At 40.5% G+C, this 24,186-nt stretch overlaps 1 protein-coding gene across 1 annotated transcript in view; it reads left to right on the forward strand.

The window, feature by feature from the left end:
• The window catches only part of LOC124590650 (pancreatic triacylglycerol lipase-like), a 181,746-nt gene that overhangs the window by 5,077 nt on the left and 152,483 nt on the right, over window positions 1-24,186 (forward strand). The window contains exons 2-3 of the mRNA XM_047131669.1: window positions 6,679-6,819; window positions 23,211-23,319. Coding sequence (XP_046987625.1) covers window positions 6,679-6,819; window positions 23,211-23,319 — 250 coding nt within the window. The remainder of the gene's footprint in view (window positions 1-6,678; window positions 6,820-23,210; window positions 23,320-24,186) is intronic.

A 24,186-nucleotide genomic window follows, 5' to 3' on the forward strand; every position in this document is an offset into this window, starting at 1 on the left:
ACTTAATATGATAACATTCATCACATTGCCAAGGCCCTTTGTCTTCCAGTTAACTTCATGTACAGAATTTACAGCATTAATGCAAAGTAGACACTAGCACTCAGCAGAATTTAGGGAGGTTACGAGACAGAAACTAATTCCTACTGACGTAACAACTATAGCCTACCGAATTTAGCTACATCTACATCTTCGTGATTACGCTGCTATTCACAATAAAGTGCCTGGCAGAGGGTTCAATAAACACCTTCATGCTCTCTCTCTACCGTTCCACTCTCGAACGGCACGCGGGAAAATCGAGCACTTAAATTTTTCCGTGCGAGCCCTGATTTCTCTTATTTTATCGTGATGATCATTTCTCCCTATGTAGGTGGGTGCCAACAGAATGTTTTCGCAATCGGAGGAGAAAACTGGTGATTGAAATTTCATGAGAAGATCCCGTCCCAACGAAAAACGCCTTTGTTTTAATGATTGCCACTCCAATTCACGTATCTCCCCTATTTCGCTATAATACAAAACGAGCTGCACTTCTTTGTAGTTTTTCGATGTCATCCGTCCGTCCCACCTGATGTGGATCCCACACCGCACAGCAGTACTCCAGTATAGGGCGGACAAGCGTAGTGTTGCACCTTCTAAGTATTCTGTCAATGAATCGCAGTCTTTGGTTTGCTCTACCCACAATAATATCTATGTGATCGTTCCAATTTAGGTTATTTGTAATTGTAATCCCTAAGTATTTAGTTGAATTTACAGCCCTAAGATTTGTGTGACATATGGCGTAATCGAAATTTAGCTGATTTCTTTTAGTACTCATGTGAATAACTTCGCACTTTTCTTTATTCAGGGTCAATTGCCACTTTTCGCACCATACAGATATCTTATCTAAATCATTTTGCAAGTCGTTTTGATCATCTGATAACTTTAAAAGACGGTAAATGATAGCATCCTCTGCAAACAATCTAAGACGGCTACTCAGATTGTCTCCTGTGTCTTTAATATAGTTCAGGAACAATAGAGGGCCTATAACACTTCCTTGGGGAACGCCGGATACTACTTCTGTTTTACTCGATGACTTTCCGTCTATTACTACGAACTGTGACCTTTCTGACAGGAAATCACGAATCAAGTCGCACAACTGAGGCGATACTCCGTAGGCACGCTGTTTGATTAGAAGACGCTTGTGAGGAACGGTGTCGAAACCCTACTCGCTCATAACATTACCATCACTTTGCTGTTCTGCCACGAGGGACATAAACACGACGCATGAGGATAGTTTTGGAATCTTCTGGCAATAAGGCAGACGATTTGTCCAGAACACAATCTACGCTAATCCCTCCAGTCTTGACTACGTGGCCATTGTCGACAATATAGAGCAGTATCGAACCAGTATACAAATGAATAATTAGCTGCATCTCACTTACTGACAGTTGGTTGTCTGATGATGTATGACGCGCGATTAGAGTTGTTCAGTTAAACCACAACCATCTAGGTTTCTAGATATTGTCACCAGCACATCTATTAAAAGCACTGTCTACGTGAATGTATGCCATTGTTCATTTAACAAGAATTAAACAGATACAAAGCTTATGATGTAACTAAGTTGGACTCTCATCTGATATGGGTCTGATCTCGCTTATATCGACATGCTCTACTCAACACAATCGTCTGTCAGTCATACTTTTAACTTTCGAATCTACATCAGACAAGCCACTATATCAATTACTTTTCTGCCTTATTGTAGAGTCCTAAATCGGTTCCTCCAGTGGTAACACTTTAGGAACTATCTTTGATAAAAAATTCGCTTCATTATTATTCTTATGAAAACGCGTTTTGTTGCTGGAGTATTTCCGCAGCCGTCCATTCCTTGGACTCGTCCATCTTCTGAACTCCAAGTGATATATGTCCTCGGGAACTGTCTTCCTTTCAGTTTGTGCGTTTTTGTATCCTTACATCAGTTCTTCAAAACTTTCCTTAACCGCGCTCTGAAGCCTGCCATGATGACGTGGCGTCCTTGGGCGTCCTCCAGCCCTACCAATTCGACTGTGGTAGCTACCTGCCTCCGCACGGCCCCCAGAATTATAACTGCAGTTCTTCATTAAAACTGAAATATCCCATGATCTACAACGTGCGTGACGATGCTGTTTTCATCAAACTTACTCTAATAAAATTCTACACATTATTGCACCAGGTTATTTCTCTCCTTCATCATTTTAATTAATTAACTTATTAACTAGAAGTTTGATGAGTGTCTACAGTGGAATGACATTTCACTGCTGCATCTGAGCTGTGAGGGATGTGTTGACTTTGACAGTATGGATCCATCTCCACAGGACCTTTTTGGCTTGTAGGCGACCACTATGAACAAAAGTACAAATCCCCGAGCACCATGATAAACGAAGTAGTTGGGCAAGGAAACACCTGGAATGGAACCATATTAACGGTGCAGGATTGCCTTCATTGATAGGGGCAAGATCTTTCAGATGCATGTTGATTGTTGTAGAAGATTGTTGAGTGGGCCAAGTAGCAATGAAAGTGTCAGGCCAACAGTCTATGGATTCGGGTGGGAGATGGTTCTTTCATGAAACTTCCTGGCAGATTAAAACTGTGGGCCAGATCGAGACTCGAACTCGGGACCTTTGCCTTTTGCGGGCAAGTACTCTGCCAACTGAGCTACCCAAGCACCACTTATGGCTGGACCTCACAGCTTCAATTCTGCCAGTACCTCGCTTCCTACCTTCTTCCAGGAGTGCTAGTTCTGCAAGGTTCGCAGAAGAGCTTCTGTGAAGTTTGGAAGGTAGGGAGCGAGGTACTGGCAGAACTCAAGCTGTGAGGAGGAGTCGTGAGTCGTGCTTGAGTAACTCAGTTGGCAGAGGACTTGCCTGTGAAAGGCAAAGCTCCCGTGTTCGAGTCTCAATCCGGCATACGGTTTTAATCTGCCAGTAAGTTTCATATCAGCGCACACCGCTGCAGAGTGAAAATCTCACTCCCATTCTGGTTCTTTCATGTTTTTCTCTGATATTATGTGCAGATGGCAGACGACTCTCATCAATATCGATGATTATTTGAGGGCTCTGCAGTATCGAGATAGGATCTTCCAAGTTACAGTCCAAAGCTACAGTCCACATTTCGGCGATGGTTAGTCTTTCTATGCGATAATTTACGATCAGACTGTACCCACTTTCTAGCACGAGGCGGGATTCATCGAAATGGAACTACTAAAATTAACCTTGCTGAGTATTCTTTGGACCAGTTGAAAGCTGCAGTGCATTGTCACAGGAAGACTCCTCACATACTCGATGAACGCAACAAGGTCACCATCGAAGAATGGGGCAGGCAGCATATCAGACACCTCATGGAAAGTGTAGCACGGAGGATCCGCGCATGCTATGCCACATGGAGTGGAGCAACACACTATTCACTTCAAAGCTGTTTATTTTAGATTCGTAAGGCTTATTCTCCCCCATTCGGATGTCCGGGAGGGACTACTCAAGAGGACGTTGTTATCAGGAGAAAGAAAACTGGTGTTCTACGGATCGGAGCGTGGAATGTCAGATCCCTTAATCGGGCAGATAGGTTAGAAAATTTAAAAAGGGAAATGGATAGGTTAAAGTTAGATATAGTGGGAATTAGTGAAGTTCGGTGACAGGAGAACAAGACTTTTGGTCAGGTGAATACAGGGTTATAAATACAAAATCAAATAGGGGTAATGCAGGAGTAGGTTTAATAATGAATAAAAAAAATAGGAGTACGGGTAAGCTACTACCAACAGCATAATGAACGCATTATTGTGGCCAAGATAGAGACGAAGACCATGCCTACTACAGTAGTACACGTTTATATGCCAACTAGCTCTGCAGATGATGAAGAAATTGATGAAATGTATGATGAGATAAAAGAAATTATTGAGGTAGTGAAGGGAGACGAAAATTTAATAGTCATGGGTGACTGAAATTCGAGAGTAGGAAAAGGGAGAGAAGGAAACGTAGTAGGTGAATATGGATTAGGGGTAAGAAATGAAAGAGGAAGCCGTCTGATAGAATTTTGCACAGAGCATAATTTAATCATAGCTAACACTTGGTTCAAGAATCATAAAAGAAGACAGTACACATGGAAGAATCCGGAGATACTAGAAGGTATCAGATAGATTATATAATGGCAGGACAGAGATTTAGGAACCAGGTTTTAAATTGTAAGACATTTCCAGGGGTAGATGTGGACTCTGACCACAATCTCTTGGTTATGAACTGTAGATTAATACTGAAGAAACTGCAAAAAGGTGGGAATTTAAGGAGATGGGACCTGGATAAGCTGACTAAACCAGAGGTTGTACAGAGTTTCAGGCAGAGCATAGGGTAACAATTGACAGGAATGGAGGAAAGAAATACAGTAGAAGAAGAATGGGTAGCTCTGAGGGATGAAGTAGTGAAGGCAGCAGAGGATCAAGAAGGAAAAAAGACGAGGGCTAGTAAAAATCCTTCGGTAACAGAAGAAATATTGAATTTAATTGATGAAAGAAGGAAATATAAAAATGCAGTAAATGAAGCAGGCAAAAAGGAATACAAACGTCTCAAAAATGACATCGACAGGAAGTGCAAAATGGGTAAGCAGGGATGGCTAGAGGACAAATGTAAGGATGTAGAGGCTTATCTCACTAGGGGTAAGATAGATACTGCCTACAGGAAAGTTAAAGAGACCTTTGGAGCAAAGAGAGCCACTTGTATGAATATCAAGAGCTCAGATAGAAACCCAGTTCTAAGCAAAGAAGGGAAAGCAGAAAGGTGGAAGGAGTATATAGAGGGTCTATACAAGGGCGATGTACTTGGGGACAATATTCTGGAAATGGAAGAGGATGTAGGTTAAGATGAAATGGGAGATACGATACTGCATGTAGAGTTTGACAGAGCACTGAAAGATCTGAGTGGAAACAAGCCCTGGGAGTAGACAACATTCCATAAGAACTACTGACGGCCTTGGGAGAGCCAGTCCTGATAAAACTCTACCATCCGGTGAGCAAGATGTATGAGACAGGCGATATACCCTCAGACTTCAAGAAGAATATAGTAATTCCAAACCCAAAGAAAGCAGGCGTTGACAGATGTGAAAATTACCGAACTATCAGTTTAATAAGTCACAGCTGCAAAATAATAACGCGAATTCTTTACAGTCGAATGGAAAAACTGGTAGAAGCCGACCTCGGGGAAGATCAGTTTGGATTCCGTAGAAATGTTGGAACACGTGAGGCAATACTGACGTTACGACTTATCTTAGAAAATAGATTAAGGAAAGGCAAACCTACGTTTCTAGCATTTGTAGACTTAGAGAAAGCTTTTGATAATGTTGACTGGAATACTCTCTTTCAAATTCTAAAGGTGGCAGGGGTAAAACACAGGGAGCGAAAGGCTGTTTACTATTTGTAAAGAAACCAGATGGAAGTTATAAGAGTCGAGGGGCACGAAAGGGAAGCAGTGGTTGGGAAGGAAGTAAGGGAGGGTTGTAGCCTCTCTCCGATGTTATTCAATGTGTATATTGAGCAAGCAGTAAAGGAAACAAAAGAAAAGTTCGGAGTAGGTATTAAAATCCATGGAGAAGAAATAAAAACTTTGAGGTTCGCCGATGACATTGAAATTCTGTCAGAGACAGCAAAGGACTTGGAAGAGCAGTTGAACGGAATGGACAGCGTCTTGAAAGGAGGATATAAGATGAACATCAACAAAAGCAAAATGAGGATAATGGAATGTAGTCGAATTAAGTCGGGTGATGCTGAGGGAATTAGATTAGGAAATGAGACACTTAAAGTAATAATGGAGCTTTGCTATTTGGGGAGCAAAATAACTGATGATGGTCGAAGTAGAGAGGATATAAAATGTAGACTGGCAATGGCAAGGAAAGCGTTTCTGAAAAGGAGAAATTTATTAACATCGAGTATAGATTTAAGCGCAGGAAGTCGTTCCTGAAAGTATTTGTATGGAGTGTAACCATGTATGGAAGTGAAACATTGACGATAAATAGTTTGGACAAGAAGAGAATAGAAGCTTTCGAAATGTGGTGCTACAGAAGAATGCTAAAGATTAGCTGGGTAGATCACATAACTAATGGGGAGGTATTGAATAGAATTGGGGAGAAGAGGAGCTTGTGGCACAACTTGGCTAGAAGAAGGGACTGGTTGGTAGGACATGTTCTGAGAAATCGAGGGATCACCAATTTAGTGTTGGAGGGCAGCGTGGAGGGTAAAAGTCGTAGAGGGAGACCAAGAGATGAATACACTAAGGAGATTCAGAAGGATGTAGGCTGCAGTAGGTACTGGGAGATGAAGAAGCTTGCACAGGATAGAGTAGCATGGAGAGCTGCATCAAACCAGTCTCAGGACTGAAGACCACAACAACAACAAGGCTTATTCGTCCATTTCCTGCCCCTCTTGGATCTAAGCCTACACAAATTCTCACTTACGCTAGTGGTTCAGCTTAGTTTCAGATCGTGATCTGTTAATATTCAAAGAAGCCATGATAAAGTGTTAGTTCTCAACAGAAAAGACGAGAAGACAATATTTTTGTGGTTGATAACGAAAGCTTTAGTACTTTCCGTCTTCGCCGTTGCAACCCCTACGTTAGCAATGTGTAATGAACTGAGAAAGAATGACGAGTAGTGAAACTGACAGCTGCTGACTGCTATTTCTTTCCGCAGGAGATGGCGGTGGAGTTCCTGAAGCGCGAGCCGTGCAACGTGTTCATCGTGCAGTGGGACGGCGAGGTCAACTACTTCCAGGCGACGCAGGACATCCGCGTCGTGGCGCTCGAGATAGCCGCCCTGATCAACCACCTCGCGGTCAGCCATAGCCTTCAGTACTCTTTCTGCTCGGAAATACTTGCACCTTTACGTTAACCAAGACTGGAACGCGAAACATCTGAAACTTCCTGGCAGATTAAAATTACTTGCAGGACAGGACTCGAACCTGGATACTTTGTCTTCTGCGAGCAAATGCTCTACCGACTGAGCTATGCAATCACGACTCACCAGCCGCCTTCACAACTTCCACCAGTGGCCCCCTCCTGCCTTCGAAACATCGTAGAAGGTCTGCGCCATAACCTGATGAGATATCACTCCAGTTCTAACACATTGTTTTAACCTGCGAGGAAGTTTCAGAACAGTACATATTCCACTGCAAAGTGGAAACACACTGGCCAACAAAAATACGGGGTTATTACAAATGATTGAAGCGATTTCACAGCTCTACAATAACTTTATTATTTGAGATATTTTCACAATGCTTTGCACACCCATACAAAAACTCAAAAAGTTTTTTTAGGCATTCACAAATGTTCGATATGTGCCCCTTTAGTGATTCGGCAGACATCAAGCCGATAATCAAGTTCCTCCCACACTCGGCGCAGCATGTCCCCATCAATGAGTTCGAAAGCATCGTTGATGCGAGCTCGCAGTTCTGGCACGTTTCTTGGTAGAGGAGGTTTAAACACTCAATCTTTCACATAACCTCACAGAAAGAAATCGCATGGGGTTCAGTCGGGAGAGCGTGGAGGCCATGACATGAATTGCTGATCATGATCTCCACCTCGACCGATCCATCGGTTTTCCAATCTCCTGTTTAAGAAATGCCGAACATCATGATGGAAGTGTGGTGGAGCACCATCCTGTTGAAAGATGAAGTCGCCGCTGTCGGTCTCCAGTTGTGGCATGAGGCAATTTTCCAGCATGTCCAGATACACGTGTCCTGTAACGTTTTTTTCGCAGAAGAAAAAGGGGCCGTAAACTTTAAACCGTGAGATTGCACAAAACACGTTAACTTTTGGTGAATTGCGAATTTGCTGCACGAATGCGTGAGGATTCTCTACCGCCCAGATTCGCACATTGTGTCTGTTCACTTCACCATTAAGAAAAATTGTTGCTTTATGACTGAAGACAAGTTTCGCACTGAACGCATCCTCTTCCATGAGCTGTTGCAACCGCGCCGAAAATTCAAAGCGTTTCACTTTGTCATCGGGTGTCAGGGCTTGTAGCAGTTGTAAACGGTAAGGCTTCTGCTTTAGACTTTTCCGTAAGATTTTCCAAACCGTCGGCTGTGGTACATTTAGCTCACTGCTTGCTTTATTCGTCGACTTCCGCGGGCTACGCGTGAAACTTGCCCGCACGCCTTCAACCGTTTCTTCGCTCACTGCAGGCCGACCCGTTAATTTCCCCTTACAGAGGCATCCAGAAGCTTTAAACTGCGCATACCATTGCCGAATGGAGTTAGCAGTTGGTGGATCTTTGTTGAACTTCGTCCTGAAGTGTCGTTGCACTGTTATGACTGACTGATATGAGTGCATTTCAAGCACGACATACGCTTTCTCGGCTCCTGTCGCCATTTCGTCTCACTGCGCTCTCGAGCGCTCTGGCGGCAGAAACCTGAAGTGCGGCTTAAGCCGAACAAAACTTTATGAGTTTTTCTACGTATCTGTAGTGTGTCGTGACCATATGTCAATGAATGGGGCTACAGTGAATTTATGAAATCGCTTCAATCATTTGTAATAGCCCTGTAAATCTTTCCTTGGTTACAGGAATAATATGCACCATTTCTGGAAAAATAATGTGCCACTGAATCCAAATCTAATTTTTGTATCGGCTTCAGTTTTGATGTAATAATGGTTTTTGTCAATGCTATAAAGCCTATTTACTGATATCTGGAAAAATGACACGATAACTCAAGAATACATTTCTTAAGACATCAGTTCACAAACGAATCAAGGGAATGAGCAAAACAGGAGTAGGGGAAAGTAAAGAATCATACCTCAAAATATTTTCTTAGCAAATTCATGCCACTGTTTGCCTCAGGACATTCGCTTCCTCAGGACCAGCGGTAGTCGGACTACAGTGTAGTATTGCACTTGCCTTGATCACATTCTTCCATTTGAGAAATTCCCTGGCGAACTCGTTCCATATGTTCGTCAGTAAAGACGCCAAGCGTACCTGGTAATGGGTCCAAATGATCATACAGAAATGCATTTTAAATGACGCACTACATCCCATAAGATAGTATGATCTCAATAGTTTTTGCAAAATATCGCGATAGTTCTCTGCCTTGTGGTTGCCTAAAAGGTTCTTGCAAACACTTTTCAAAGATAGTTATGCCATTTTTTAAATATGACTTAACAAATACATAAAATATTCATTACACATTAAATCCATAATTTTTAGTCCTAGAAATGTTTCTCCCTTCATATTTGCTTCTCTGATCCTTGCCAAATTCTCTCGCAAGTTCATACATCCGCGTGTAGTTTTGCCCATTGTTTTCACAAAGTTTTTGACGAGACCCAGTTTAATTAGCAGCTGGGTCAACAAAATAACAGTGGGGTGAACAAAAGAATCGTTCATCTTATTCTTCTATCCATGCCGCAATCCTTACCGAAGAGACCATTTTTTCCCTTAACAGCATCTTTTTCTGCCAATGCTGTCTCACTCACCCGGAAAGCACCAGCGCTTTGTGTAAGGTGCATGCCGAGAAGAACTGGAAGATCACTACAATCTACATGCAAGACATTTGTATTTCTCATAATGGATAAGTGTGAGTAACAGTTTAAAATTCTCAGATCTTGGTCAACTGTATGCGCAACTGGACCATAAAGGAATTAGGTCTAACTGCTGAAAAGTACTGCTTTCATACTAGGCTGAAATCTGTAAAGAAGGGTCACATATTTACATTCACTATCACTACAAAAACTCACTTACTTATCCTTTAAAAGTATTTAGTAAATAACAGCGTGACGTTCACGACAAACACTCACTTTAGTATCATGACATGTCCTACAGAACAGACACTACACGAGTGTAGTATATCTGTAAGTCTGACAGCTTGTGCATGCCTACTAGTGGTACAGGGTACCATTCACGATGCAGTGTATGGTGGCTTGCGGAGTATGTATGTACATGCAGATATAATGCAAATATCTTCAGTGCAAATGCACACAAGGGTGCGAACCTCTTGCAGTAGTACAGGAAATGCTGCGAGCAAATGAGGGAAATGAACAGAGAGGCTACTTGATGATGTATGTTAAGTTCAGAATTTGGGTCAGACAGAACGCTTGTGTGCTGTGTATTGAACTGGGGACCTAAAACCAACAGAAAGGCTTCGTCCCACCGTAGCTCTCAGTCGTTTACAACCCCACGACAGGCCACAGCAGTCCACCCATCCCACCGCCGCCCCACACTGAATCCAGGGTTATTGTGCGGCTTGGCCACCTGTTAGATGACGGCTTGAAACGTGTATGTCAAGTGCAAAGCTTCAGTGGTCTGAGGCCTGAGTATAGGTGATGTGGGTGTGGACATACTGCAGCTTTTCCAGATGCTACACACATAAATGATAGTTGGAATTGTTATCTTGTTGGAACATGAAATTACTGTGGTCAGTGTTCTGGCACGTGTACAGAAAATGATGTGGGTGGATGTATAGATTTATAGATGTATAGATTTGACATGGAAAACTGTGAATACATGCCGACTGGTGTAGCCGAGCGGTTCTAGGCGCTACAGTCTGGAACCGCGCGACCGCTACGGTCGCAGGTTCGAATCCTGCCTCAGGCATGGATGTGTGTGATGTCCTTAGGTTAGTTAGGTTTAAGTTATTCTAAGTTCTAGGGGACTCATGACCTCAGATGTTAAGTCCCATAGTGCTCAGAGCCATTTGAACCATTTGTGAATTTATTGCATCCATAGCTGTAAGGGGTATAGAAGATTTTAAATAAAAGATCATATTCAGTCGTAGGAGGATATAGAATTATGTGAGAAATTGATATTTCCAGTACCAGTGTCGTCAGGAGGAAGTATTTCCGATACTTGACTCATCATCGAATGTCACCAGTTCCATAGTGCTTTAAAAAGATTTTAATTAATTAGTCAATCAGTTTGACAGAGTAAGGGAACTGTTTCCAAAACATCTGCAGCCCAACGCTTTCCGAAGATCTGGCGTTTCCCAGGTATCCCCTACTTTGTCCAGTACAAAGGAGAGATTATTGTGGTTTCTTGTAGCACATGACAGAAGCTACCTAATTCTTCTGGAATGCCTTTGTTCCATAGCAACGGAAGAGTGTGAACAGAGATATGCACCAACAATAATCACCACGTATGCATGATGGGTGACAGGGGATAGGGACGAGGATGGATGGGAGAGGGAGGGAAGGGAAGAGAGAGAGAGGGGGGGGGGGGGTAGAAGTAGGAAGTGAGTCTGGTATCAAAGAGATGTCAGTACCAGCTGCTTTTGTTTGGTGGAGCCCAGTGAATGGCTCTTTGGTGTGTAGCTTGACTACAGTTTTGAGGCACGTGGTGTGGCATGGCCCACTTGCGGTGCAGCTGCAGTGCAAGTATTGTATTTGCAGAAGTAAATGAAAATGACTAGTGTTTTATGTTGACAGGATTCTTCGTGGATCAGAAAAAAATAATGCTACAAATTGTTTAAATATTCCTCGCACTACCTTGATTTCCACAAATTGTTTAAATAAACAGTATTCCATACACTACATTCAGTTTGAGAAGACATTTATATTAATCAAACGTGTGTCAATATTTCCAGAAGAGCTGAAGAACTGAAGCATTGTGGGACCGAATCCCAGCTCAGGCAGTAAGGATTTTGACATAACTGTACAAGGAAAATCCATGATGTTGTAATCCAAAAGAGCTATTTCCCACTAATTTTCGATAAATTTAAATAATTAGTCAATTAATTTGATATCAAAACTTGTTCAGGATTTCTGGGAGGGAGAAGGCTGGGAATTTCCAAGAGGGTGAGGTGGTGACATGTAGAGCCACTTAACTGACCAGTAGGCTAAGGGGGATTATAAATTTGGAAATGTAGAGTGGGGTGAGAACTGAACAATATGTTAAAGCTAAGAAAAGGTGTAACATGGAACAGAACAATAGGTTAAGTGGGGGATTTAAAATCTGATAACCATGAAGAGTGGGGTGGTGCTCCATTCCGTCTGGAATGAATATGGCAACAGTGCAGAGTGGGGTGGTGCTGGCTTTGCAATACTACTGTTGACAGTTCAGGAGGACATGTGTGACAGAACACATGACATATATAGAGGGTGGTCAGAAACAGTCTGTAAAGTTTGTAAGGGTTTTGCAGGGTAGGTTGTCCTGAGCAAGAAAATAATTTGGCAAGTTGCACCGTTTCCTAGTCATCTGGCACTGGAGTTAGAAGAATGAGGCCGATGTATGTGCAAGTTCAAGCAGTCCTCCAGAGACAGTATCACCAAACGTGTTCTTTGTTTTGTTTCCTAAATCTGAACAAACAATCGAACCCACGCCAAAGGCTGAACAGTCTCATGTGGCATCCTCTATGCTATGAGAAAAACTGAGACTAATTGTATCTGGTGGGTCACTTGACTTTGCGTGCACAATGGCCTGACTGGCTAACGTCGATGATCATGAAGTCGATAACAACGCAACTTACCGAATTTTTTCTTAACAATTGTTTTTCTGCACGACATTCCCCACAACATCCTACAAGCTTTACGGCATTTTTATGACCACCATGTGCAGTATGTCTGTAACCTTGACTGCTATGATATCGTCAGTATAGACGCACGATAGCGTCCAAACGTCTTGGCCGAATACAGGAAATACTACGAGCAAAGAAGGAAAATGGACAGGGACAGTACTAACTAGTAAGCAATAAGTTGAGAATTTGGGTCAAATGAGAAGCATATTCAGATAGCCAAAGCAGTCAAGGCGGCAGCCTTTCATTAAAGATAAATCGCCTACGCGAACTCCGTTAACTGGGCCGTTTTATGACATTTTGGTTGCAGATTACAGTAGTACGTTGACTGTACACACTTACAGATATGTGGTTCACAAAAGCATTAGCGTCAAAACAATGCCTTGAGACGGAGAGAGAAACCAGTTGATGTTGAAGATGCTGGTGACACAAAGTTACGTTCAAAATTCTACGAGTATACAGTGTAGAAAAGTTTGCAGGAGATAATTCGACAGTGGTTTTAGAAAAGAAAACTTTTATTTAGCAAGGTTTTAGGTGATCTAAAAATCTACGTGATTATGTATCTCTCAATTCGTTCAAGCAATCAGTCATTCATAATATGAAACACAGTCATAGCTCATTCACTCAAATGATTCAGAAATTTTACTTGTTAGAATGAAATAAGGCGATGATTCTTCTTCTCTGCAGGCTCGTGCTTTGCGGCAGTCTGCCAGTCTGTACAAATAAAATGCCTCGTAATTTTGGGAGCGTTGTATAATCAGTCGGGAAACCTCAGATTAAGCGGATATTTGGCTTTGATGAAGTTTAACCTTCCGAAGAAGTAATGGAGCTCTTGGATTATTAAATTCAGTTTCGTATCCAGTCTTTCGGAAGTTCCCTTCTGATTAACAACTACGCAATATATCGATGTATATCATTAATTCTCAAATGTCAAATACACACCTTTTGTATGAAGGAGCAATATATATATATTTCCCTTTTAATCGTACAGTTCGTATCAGTTATCTTCTGTCATAAATCTCAATAATCAGATTACAGTTCGTCAAAAACAAAGCTCAGGCTAATCGACACGAAGACAATCTCGGAAGCTTTTTCTAACAACAACCACCAGAGAGAGTAATACAAAGAATAATTATGCGCTCATGGCATAGCTACTGTATGAAACTATTTTGCGCATGGATTCTGCGAGTATGGAGATAGAAGTTTTGTAAACGTCATTCAAGGGTAGAATTGTATCAGAATAATACGTCGAATATAAAGGGATATTACAATTGCCCCTCGCAGCGAGCAAAGTTAATGATAATACACTTTGCGAGCTAACAGGAAAAAATTGTTGGGTTGTTTATTCAAAAGAGGAATATTTTGAATTAATAGAATTTTACTATAGAGAGTATGGGTATCATGTTAAGACAGTAAGTTACAAGAATACCTAAGCTGTAGCTTTTACATGTACTGGGGTATACCCGCATCCCGAGTACATAACCAGGGAATATGTAGATTGGTGTAATTACGAAAAAGGTCTACCCATTTGGGAACTGGCCTTCACAGGGAATCCCTGGAAAACCCAGAAGAATAGACCCCAGCTCAGATATTAAAGAAGTTAGGAAAGCCTAAATCCAGTAATTTTGAAATATATAGAAGCTCCATAGATTAGATTGAAGGAAAAGTGTCTCATAGCCAAAAAAAAATTTACAATATTGCTCAAAAAAATTTGTGGAGGCGGTACGGAGGACAGGCGATGGCTTATGGTACAGGACAGAAGCTGGTAATGTGCCGTAGAAATAGCAAGATGATCTCAGCAACAGATGGTCAGGGATGTGAACATGGAACAGGTTTAAAGTGGAATAAGAAAAGGTTCTGACTGAATAAATCCCTGGAAGAGAGTGGATTAAGGCAACGAAGTCCATATTTCATCGTTGAACTCAAAATCGGAGTGGATTCTTATATTCTTCCATCTGTACTAGACTGGAACATCCATCAGTCCTGACAATCGCGAATTTTTTTTTTTGTAGTCCTCAATACCAAAGTTGTTTTGCATTACAACTGCTGATTGTCCAAAGCATTGCCACATAGACTGTGGGCATTTAAATTTTGTTGTAGCTCATATCGAATGTATTCCTCTCAAAATTTTTTTTAAAAATCTAATCTTCGTTTTGTTATAGTGCAGGTGGAAGTAGAGCATTGATTTTCTCCGAGGTTTGCTTTCAATTGCGAAATTATGGATAAAATTTAAGTTTACACCTGATGAAAAATTTGAAACATAGGCATATGACACTGACTCCACAAGAGGAATAATTTCTAGAAAAAAATTCTCTGAATAATTTTCATTATTCATATAATTAATTGATTTATAGATCTACCTGCAAATAAATATCATTAATCATGATGTATGTTCATTTAACAAATCATCCACTCGCAGAATCTTCTTCATTCTCTCATGAACATTAATAGAAATATATTTCAACATTTAAGTCCATAATATGAAACACACAAACTGCTATTCTTATAATGTTAATTAATATTCTTAAATTAATTCTCCTGGTAGAGAAGGAATAATGAAAAATCTAAAATTTATAATAATTTTCTCTCGCGCAACCAGAGAGTTTCTTCAATTGTTTGCAGCAGTGACATTATCGACTGTTGCTTCATTTCACAGTTCATTTGTTTTCTCACGCGAACAGCGCACATCATACACACAGCGTATTTACCTACATATCCCGCACTGTTCAAGTTTCACACGCAATTCTCACATAAGTGCCGTGTCTTGAGGAAATGTATATGCACTTTCATTGTATATCACTATGGCTTCTGCTCATAGTCCACACTTACAAACCCTAGTAACTAACAATTCTTCTACCTATCTTAAAATTTTGTGCTAAACTATCACAGGAGTAATCTCACTGTCTCTTAACCTATCACAGGAGTAATCTCGCCGTCTCTTAACCTATCACAGGAGTAATCTCACTGTCTCTTAACCTATCACAGGAGTAATCTCGCCGTCTCTTAACCTATCACAGGAGTAATCTCACTGTCTCTTAACCTATCACAGGAGCAATCCCACTGTCTCTTACCCTCTAGACAACATATACATCTTGATATTTATATACACATTCGACTCATAGTCAAATTCCACTCTAAATTCTTCTCCATATTTGGTATCACAGATCTACGATCCTTCAAAAAATTTCTTAATATCATTATGCGGCAATAATCCCTTTATTCTTTCCGATTCGGGATATGCCAACAAGTATGATCCAGGATTTGGTAATTTACAATAACATATGGTCCGGTATAAATAAGATTCCATTTCTTTATGTTCTTCATCAGTTTCGAGGAATGGATGAGTCGCCTCAATAAAACCTTTTCTCCATATTATTTTATTAATCTCTCTCGCATCCAGAACTAATCTTACGTTGCCTCCAGGTTTTGGAACGACTAAGAGCGGAGAACAATATGGACTAGTTGATGGCTCAATCAAGTTCCATTCTAACATTCTATTTATCTCCCTTTGAACAGATTGTTTTAAACGCCAGGGGATCGGATAGTGCGTGTAACAGTAAGTCTGATGTGGCTTCACTTGTAGGTGACAAATATACCCTTTAATAATTCCTGGTTTCTCATAAAAAATCTCTTCATATGCCTCTAACAAATAATGAAGCTCCTACCTTTGTTCTCCGGTAAGCTGATTTGATTCACTAGCTTTTATCATTGTTGTTTTCGTTAAAGTCCTCCTGTTGTATCAAATCGTTTGAAAGCTCCTTCCAACGACCGTTTGTAGAGTCAATTAATTGAATTATGGCACCGCGACAATATTTCTCACGCACCGTTTCCTTTCTATTTAAATACAGTGCTATCTCTTCTCCATTTAATCTAAATTTAACTATTCCTTCCAAAAAATCAATCTGACAATTGTACTCCTGCATACTCCCAATACCAAGAATATAGTCCACTAATAACTTCTCCACTACAAGGAACGTGCATTTTATCGCTACATTTCCCATTTTCATCTCTAATTTTGTTTGTATTTTGTCATTGGGAGAGCGTGCTCCAACAGCTCCGATGATTTTGCAGTTCTGTACCGGCAAAATTGGTACCTTCTTCTTCCTAATAATTCTCCCAAAAAGAGCGCCTGAGATGAAATTGGTGGAATCGTCGGTGTCTAATATCACATTCGTTGGAACTTCCTCTATTTCAACAAATACTTCCGATACCAGAACACTCGATCTGTCATTATGACACGTTATTAAATCCTTTGTTAACTCTTCAGTCAACAGCTCACCATCATTATATCTTAACAATTGTAATTTTACTGTTTCGCCACTAACAGATCCCCTGACCGCTCCTCCGGGGCACGATGTGGTCAAGTTTAGTTTGATTGATTGTTGGTCCGATTGGTATTTGTCTCTTCAGCTACTTCAGTGATTATCGGTTGTTGTGGTGAATTCGGTCTATATTGTCTTGCTTGATTCGTGTAATTATTGTTGTTGTTCTGCTAGTGTTGGTATAACTGTCCTGTGTTGCCATACATTGGATTATATCGATTAAAATTCCTATTGTTCCTAAAATAGCCCCTCGCTGCACCATTACTTAAGTTTCCATTATGGTAATAATTATTGTTTGCATTTTGCCCATTTCTAAGTATCCTCGGAGAGTGTAGTTGGTTATGATTATTGTTACTGCTACCATTACTGCCATTCCCATTCGAGTTGCAGCTCGGATTCGCTTCTATTGCTCTTCTTTGATATGACATTTCTCTTGCCCTTTTATTGTCCTCCTCAATTATATCAGTATGATCAAGTGTAGTCATGAATGAGTGTATAACCTTATCATTTATATATAACAGCTGATTCCTTATACTGGTGGGTAGTCTGGACTTGAGTATCCTAAGTATATCCGGCAAAGGATTCGGTACATCCCAATACAAAGATTTATTAATGTATTGCTCAAAATATCTCTTTAGAGATCCTCTAGAAAATGAGAAAGGCTCAGGATATAATACTTCCTGCCTAAGTCTTTCTTGTATTCCAGCAGACCAATATTTTGCTAGAAAAGCCTGCTCAAATTCTTTGTAACATTTACAAGAAGATGTTTGTTCGGATGCCCACAATGCTCCTGATCCTTGTATATATCCAGATACAAAACTAATCTTTTGCCATTCTGTCCAAGATCGTGGAAATAGACCTCTGAAACTTCGAATAAAGACTACAGGATGAACATTCTTTTTGTCAGGGTTAAAGATTTGAAATTGTCTCTGTTTAATCATCTTCTCCTCAACGGTACTACGATTCCAAAAATCATCCTGTTCGTACTTTTCCCTGTGGCTATCCGTTATATCGAATCTAACTTGTGACGTTCCAGTTCTGTCTACATCGGATCTTGACGTGCACGGAATTTACCGCGCAGATTGAGAATTTTGTTTCCTACTTCTCGCTCTTTCTAAATCCTCCTGCGAGAGATTTAGTGATCTATCTATATTTTCTTTCCAACGCTAGAATTCTTCGCCAAGTTGTTCACGAACTTCCTTTAACCATTTGTTGAAAAAATTCTTCTCGGAACTCTCCGAAATTGGCTGTAAAGTTGCTTTCACAGTTTCTTCTATCGTTTCCGAAGGAAAATTTTGCCGCTCTAATGTCATTTCTGAAAACTTTCCCGCAAGTACATTTATTCTATGTTCCACTGTCGTCCGTTTTTCCTTCACTTCGTCAAATTGCTTCTTTAGATTATCTTGGGATTCTGTAATTTCTGGTATCATAGCTACGGAACACTCTTTGTCTTCTTGAGCTTGTATTACTTGAGGAAACAATTCTACTTGTTTTTGTATCGTGTCAATTTTGACGGATACATATTCGGTTAGTTCCGCTTTTAATTTACTATTGTTTTCTTGGCATTGTTGGCGGACCTGCTCAAATTGAGCAATGAGATTCTGTTCGGTCCTTTCTGCCTGTTCTTTTATTTCCTGTGTCTGGGTATTTAATTTCTGATCTAATTCGGTAAAGGTTGCTCTTAATTGATTTTGTAATTCTCTTTGATTTTCGGCTAATTGATTTTGGAGTTCATTTTCTATAACGGATAAGTCTCGTTTTACCTCAGCTTGGCCTTCGGCTAATAGAGACAACCGTTGCATAATAACAACTAATGTGTCAACAACCCTCTGATCAGCTGTTGTATGAATGTTTTCTGAACCAGCAGGTTTATTTATATTGCTACCGCTAGCCACAACAGTCTCAGAATTGCTATCTGTGGCCTCTGCTTCTGTGCAAACAGCTGAAGGATGTTGCACTTCTCGTTGCTGATTCAATGACATTTTAAATGCCGCTCTAGTCAATACCATTAAATAATTGTCAATATCAGGTTCTAGTCACTATACACAGTTTCAAATTTACTGTCGTAGACACACTTAACTTTCAAATTACCTCGCAGATGGTATACAGTTCAATGTTCAGATACGAAAATCACACAATATACAGTTCTACATTCTAACTACTATCTGCAAAAAAGTTCTTTCTAAATCGATTTCAAACTATTTTAACTACAGGATAAAAAAATTAGATTTCTCTGGCCTTGTTCTGTAGTCTCAGTGTTGTCCAATAGTTGAAATCGTTTCTTGGTATCAGCAATCTTTTACTATGGGCACTGAATCTCTCTTCAGATTAGTTATCTCTCATTCTCGTTGGTTTTCATGAAACAAAAAAATACATATATTATATAACAATCCAAGAGAGTCCTGTCACAGTCACCACTGTAATTTTTCCTCCTATCTACGTGATTATGTAGCTCTCAATTCGTTCAGGCAATCAGTCATTCATAATATGAAACACAGTCATAGCTCATTCACTCAAATGATTCAGAAATTTTACTTGTTAGAATGAAATAAGGCGATGATTCTTCTTCTCTGCAGGCTCGTGCATTGCGGCAGTCTGCCAATCTGTACAAATAAAATGCCTCGTAATTTTGGGAGCGTTATATAATCAGTCGGGAAACCTCAGATCAAGCGAATATTTGGCTTTGATGAAGTTTAACCTTCCGAAGAAGTAATGGAGCTCTTGGATTATTAAATGCAGGTTCGTATCCAGTCTTTCGGAAGTACCCTTATGATTAACAACTACGCAATATATCGATGAATATCATTAATTCTCAAATGTCAAATACACACCTTTTGTATGAAGGAGCAATATATATATATATATATATATATATATATATATATATATATATATATATATATATATATATATATATATATATATCCCTTTTAATCGTACAGTTCGTATCAGTTATCTTCTGTCATAAATCTCAATAATCAGATTACAGTTCGTCAAAAACAAAGCTCAGGCTAATCGACACAAAGACAATCTCGGAAGCTTTTTTCTAACAACAACCACCAGAGAGAGTAATACAAAGAATAATTTTGCGCTCATGGCATAGCTATTGTATGAAACTATTTTGCGCATGGATTCTACGAGTATGAAGATAGAAATTTTGTAAACGTCATTCAAGGGTAGAATTGTATCAGAATAATTCGTCGAATATAAAGAGATATTACAAGGTGGAGGTTCCATCAGGTTTTCAGACAGTCATTGCCCTTACACTGGAAGAAAAATGTTATGTGACAGACCCTTAATAATTTATTTCATGTCTCATATGCATAGATGTTTAACTGATATAACAACAGAAAGACTGAAAAGACAGTGTGTTTCTCATCGTAATGGAAGGAAAAATAACAAAAACTGTAATGCTATCAGTGGGCACAAAGGACCTTTGAGAATATAAAGGGTATCATAATATTCTGAATTCCGATGAGAATAGAGTCACTCTCACGCACTGTTAAAACGATTATTACTTTGTGATCTGCGTAAAGCAGAGCGTATGTTTGTATGTCTGGTATCTTCTCCCAAATCCATGGATCGATTTCAACCAGATTTGGCACGGGAACATTATATGTTTTATAATCTCCTAGGTCCAAAATGAGCGGAGATATGGCAGAAACGCATTTTTCAAGCCTCTGGCATATAGGCTGCCCCACGTGACATGCGTTTTGGAGTAGTATCGGCCTATTTTCTCTACCAGCTTTGTATGACAGGAAAATAAATGATTTTCAAGCCCCTGATGTGTAGTCTGCGCTGTACGTCAGCCATGTAGTGGGAGTAATACTGGTCTGCTTTATTGAACATGTTGCAGGGACTCCATATGACAAAGAGCATGGTTGCAGACAGGTTGAGATTGACATAGGGGAGGATGGACAGGGTGAGGGCGAGTAGGAAATCAACAGAGAGAGAGGGGAGGGGGATTGCATGAGTCAAATGGAAGGTGTAGAGGGGTAATGGGCAAGTGGAAAAGGAAGAGGGGGAGGCGGAGAAGGAAGCAGAGAGGGGAAGGACGAGGTGGTCAGAGGGAAGATATGGTCAGAGAGAGGGGTGGAGGTATTGGACAAAGAGAGGGGAGGAGGAGACGAAGGACAGAGAAAGTGGGGAGGAGGAGACAGAGGGTTATAGGTTGGGGGATGGGGTAGACAGATAGATGGAGGGAAAAGGGGTGGAAGGATATTCAGTATATGTGTCGAATGTATATGTGGTAGAAGGTGTGTGGAAATGGCCAGTATCTGATAAAGTCATTGCAGTAGTTGTAGAAAGCTAAGTGGGAAGCAAGCGTTGAAAACAATTTATGAAGTCTACGTATGATTCCGGTCAACATTCCAAACGCTTGCAGGAAGAGGTGATTTGGATTTTACTGTCTGGTCAACATGGTGACTATTAGAGTCAGATCAGTACATAGGGAGCAATAAGAAGTGTAATTCGCCTCTAATATTTAGGTATGCCTGGAAAAACGAAGCCGAGGTAGCTGGACTGGAATTTTAACATCTGTTCTCACGAATGTGAGTCGAGTGTTTAAGGCTATTTTCGACTATTATGTTGAAGTACCCATGAGTGCAGAAATACGAAACAACGAGGAAAGAATGAGAGTGAAAGCTCAAGTGGGCTATTACTACTATAAAGACTATTTTAACGGTTGCAGGGAAACCTGTACTATATACCAACTTCTACAAGGTACACGTTTCGCCTCCTGTTTCAACTAAACGTTTGGTTGTGCCATCCTCTTACTAGCTGAGAACCTATGAGACAGGCAAAAATGGTGAGTGAAGTAGGAAAGCAAGCATTGGAAACAATTTAAGACTGCAACCAGATTGCAGCTGGGCGATTGAAAGGTAGAAAAGAGAATAGGATAAGATTAACATTAGCTTCAGCAAGCGAGTTATGGAGAACCGAACAGTGAAGATGAAAATTAGGGAATAGATTTCAGCAGAAGACGTAACAGCATGTAAAATGCTGTGGACATTAGTTGAAAATTAACCAGACGAATGGATGATGTATCCACCAATGCAGTACGTTGCCAGATTCAAAGAGATATGTAAAGAGTAAGGCGGCGATGTAATGAAACGTAGATTGATGACCTTAGAAAATGACATTATTCACGGATTAATCTGGAGAGCGCGTTTTTACACCAGTGAATATCGAACGGCTGTCGATGATGAATGAAAAAAGTAGTCCTAAATGTATCGTTATTAGTGTGATTTTGTTTACCAGCTTTACAACTAGTTCAAAAACAAAACTGCAATAGTAAAAATGAAATGCTTAACCATCAAGGTTACACTCTTTTAATACATTCAGATATGGAATGAAAATAACGGTCCAATGATAATAGTACGGATGTACTGAAATTTCAGTTGAAGTCCTTGTGTTGCAAAAAACAGACTGTATAGAATTTTTATGAAGGTCTGTTTTAAACTGACGCTATCCAAATGATTATGAATGTCATGTTTATATTACGCTAAATGTGTCGTGGAGTATTGAATTAAACTGGTTTAAAGCCAGAGAAAGTTATTTGGAAGCATCTGAAAAATATTCCAGCAGGAAAATGTAAGTTTAAATGTTGAGGTGTTGCACGGAACAGATGTGAAATGGAATTTCTGAAAGCTATCATCAGAAGAAGTGGCGGGTTGATTTGATATTCTGAAACGATATTGAAATAGCTATTTGATAGGGAAAGGAACAGTGAAGGTAAACATTAGAACAAAAACGAAGACCGTAATACGTCACACTGATTACATGTTCGTTGGGTGTAGCGCGTACCGAGAACAGAACAGAAGTGCGCAGGGTGGAGAAGAAAAATAAAATATCGATGAAAGTGTGAGTTTACGTTAATTTGTACTCAAGTTGAACATTTGCCGATGATTAAAAACTAAAGGTCGCTTTGAACAGCACGGTACGTTACGTAGCGCGCTGTTTCTCGAGGCAGTAGGCGATTGGCTTCCTCAGACCTAGTAACCGGTCCGGCGGGTCAGCTATACGTAGGAGAACCGAGGAGTGAGTTGAGAACCTACCGATACTCGACGTCGGCTCCGGCTCGTGGAATAATACTGTTCTACCATATGACTTCATATGTGCGCAACCAGTTATAGAACACAACACGAGCAATATTTGTTTGGGTTTTTGAGTACAATTTTTTTGTGGTGAGAGGCTGATGTACAGCATAGCCCGAGGTCGAGGTTAGGAAGATACCAGTCTGGTTGTGAGTTGGTGAAACACGTGATCTCGTGAGAATAACTGGAATTATTCTCAAGGCACGCATGTTGCCCATATTTGCTTTTCGATGTTTTCATAGGCGAAGGCAGCTGGGTGGTATCAGTAGGGTGGATATTTGGGAATGTGCAGCTGTGTGTTTGTGTTGGCAGGTGAAGTGCGGCCTGCGGGGGTCTGACGTGCACCTGGTGGGCCACTCTCTGGGCGCCCACACGTGCGGCTACGTGGGCCAGCACGTGCCCGGCGTCGGCCGCATCACAGGTCAGGCTTTCTCACGAGTTTGCTTGCTTTCAGCCTTCAGTCATAGCTGACGATCTTTTTCCTCCAAGTCACTATGCCTTGTAATCGAAGCTATCCCGAGTGCTCATGTTTCTTCCATATTCTGTCTGTTGAGCAACGTGGTTAGATCCTCAATCCCTAACAACCACTCAGCGTTCTCCTATGTTTCCAAAGTGACGCAACAACTTAGTGTGACATTCGTCATGGCTGTAAGCCGTCAGCAGAAATGATGTGCTTCGATGACGGAACCTACCAAAATATCTCAAGGTAGCTCTTTACACAAATCACAGTCATAGTCCTTTCTAATATGTATCTGGTATTAATTGTTATAATCCAAATAAACTTTAGTTTGATGGCTTCTCGTTTTCGGTGCTCTGAGAAAACTCTCCAAATCCTAGTAATTCGCTTACATCACTTAACGATTTTCCCCTGTGCTCCTCCTTAGAATGCCAGGTTATCTATCCTTCGTATCTCAGGAAATGACAAACGAGTCACACCCTTCGTCTCTTAGGAGGTTTCCTCGACAGCTTCCTTCATTTCTTTCAACTATTAACTTAGCGTTTATTATCGTGACCTTCAGCTGGTAATTATTTTACTTTGAGTATTTTTGATCTGCCAATGTAATTACAAAATGCCTATTCATTTCACCACACTTGTTTACTCTTATTGGACCGAAACATCGTCTGTGGTGCGGGACCAAACGTGTTTGCAAGTTTGTTTTTGTAAAACACACTGTCTAACAAAAAAGTTAATCACGAAGAAGACGTGGTTGGACGTCAGTGTAACTTTGTACACCTATACACCATCCATGGGTATGTAAGTGATTTGAGTTGAAGTTCTCTGTGATAG

This window comes from Schistocerca americana, chromosome 1 (genome assembly GCF_021461395.2).
Source record: "Schistocerca americana isolate TAMUIC-IGC-003095 chromosome 1, iqSchAmer2.1, whole genome shotgun sequence".
NCBI classification, from domain to species: domain Eukaryota; kingdom Metazoa; phylum Arthropoda; class Insecta; order Orthoptera; family Acrididae; genus Schistocerca; species Schistocerca americana.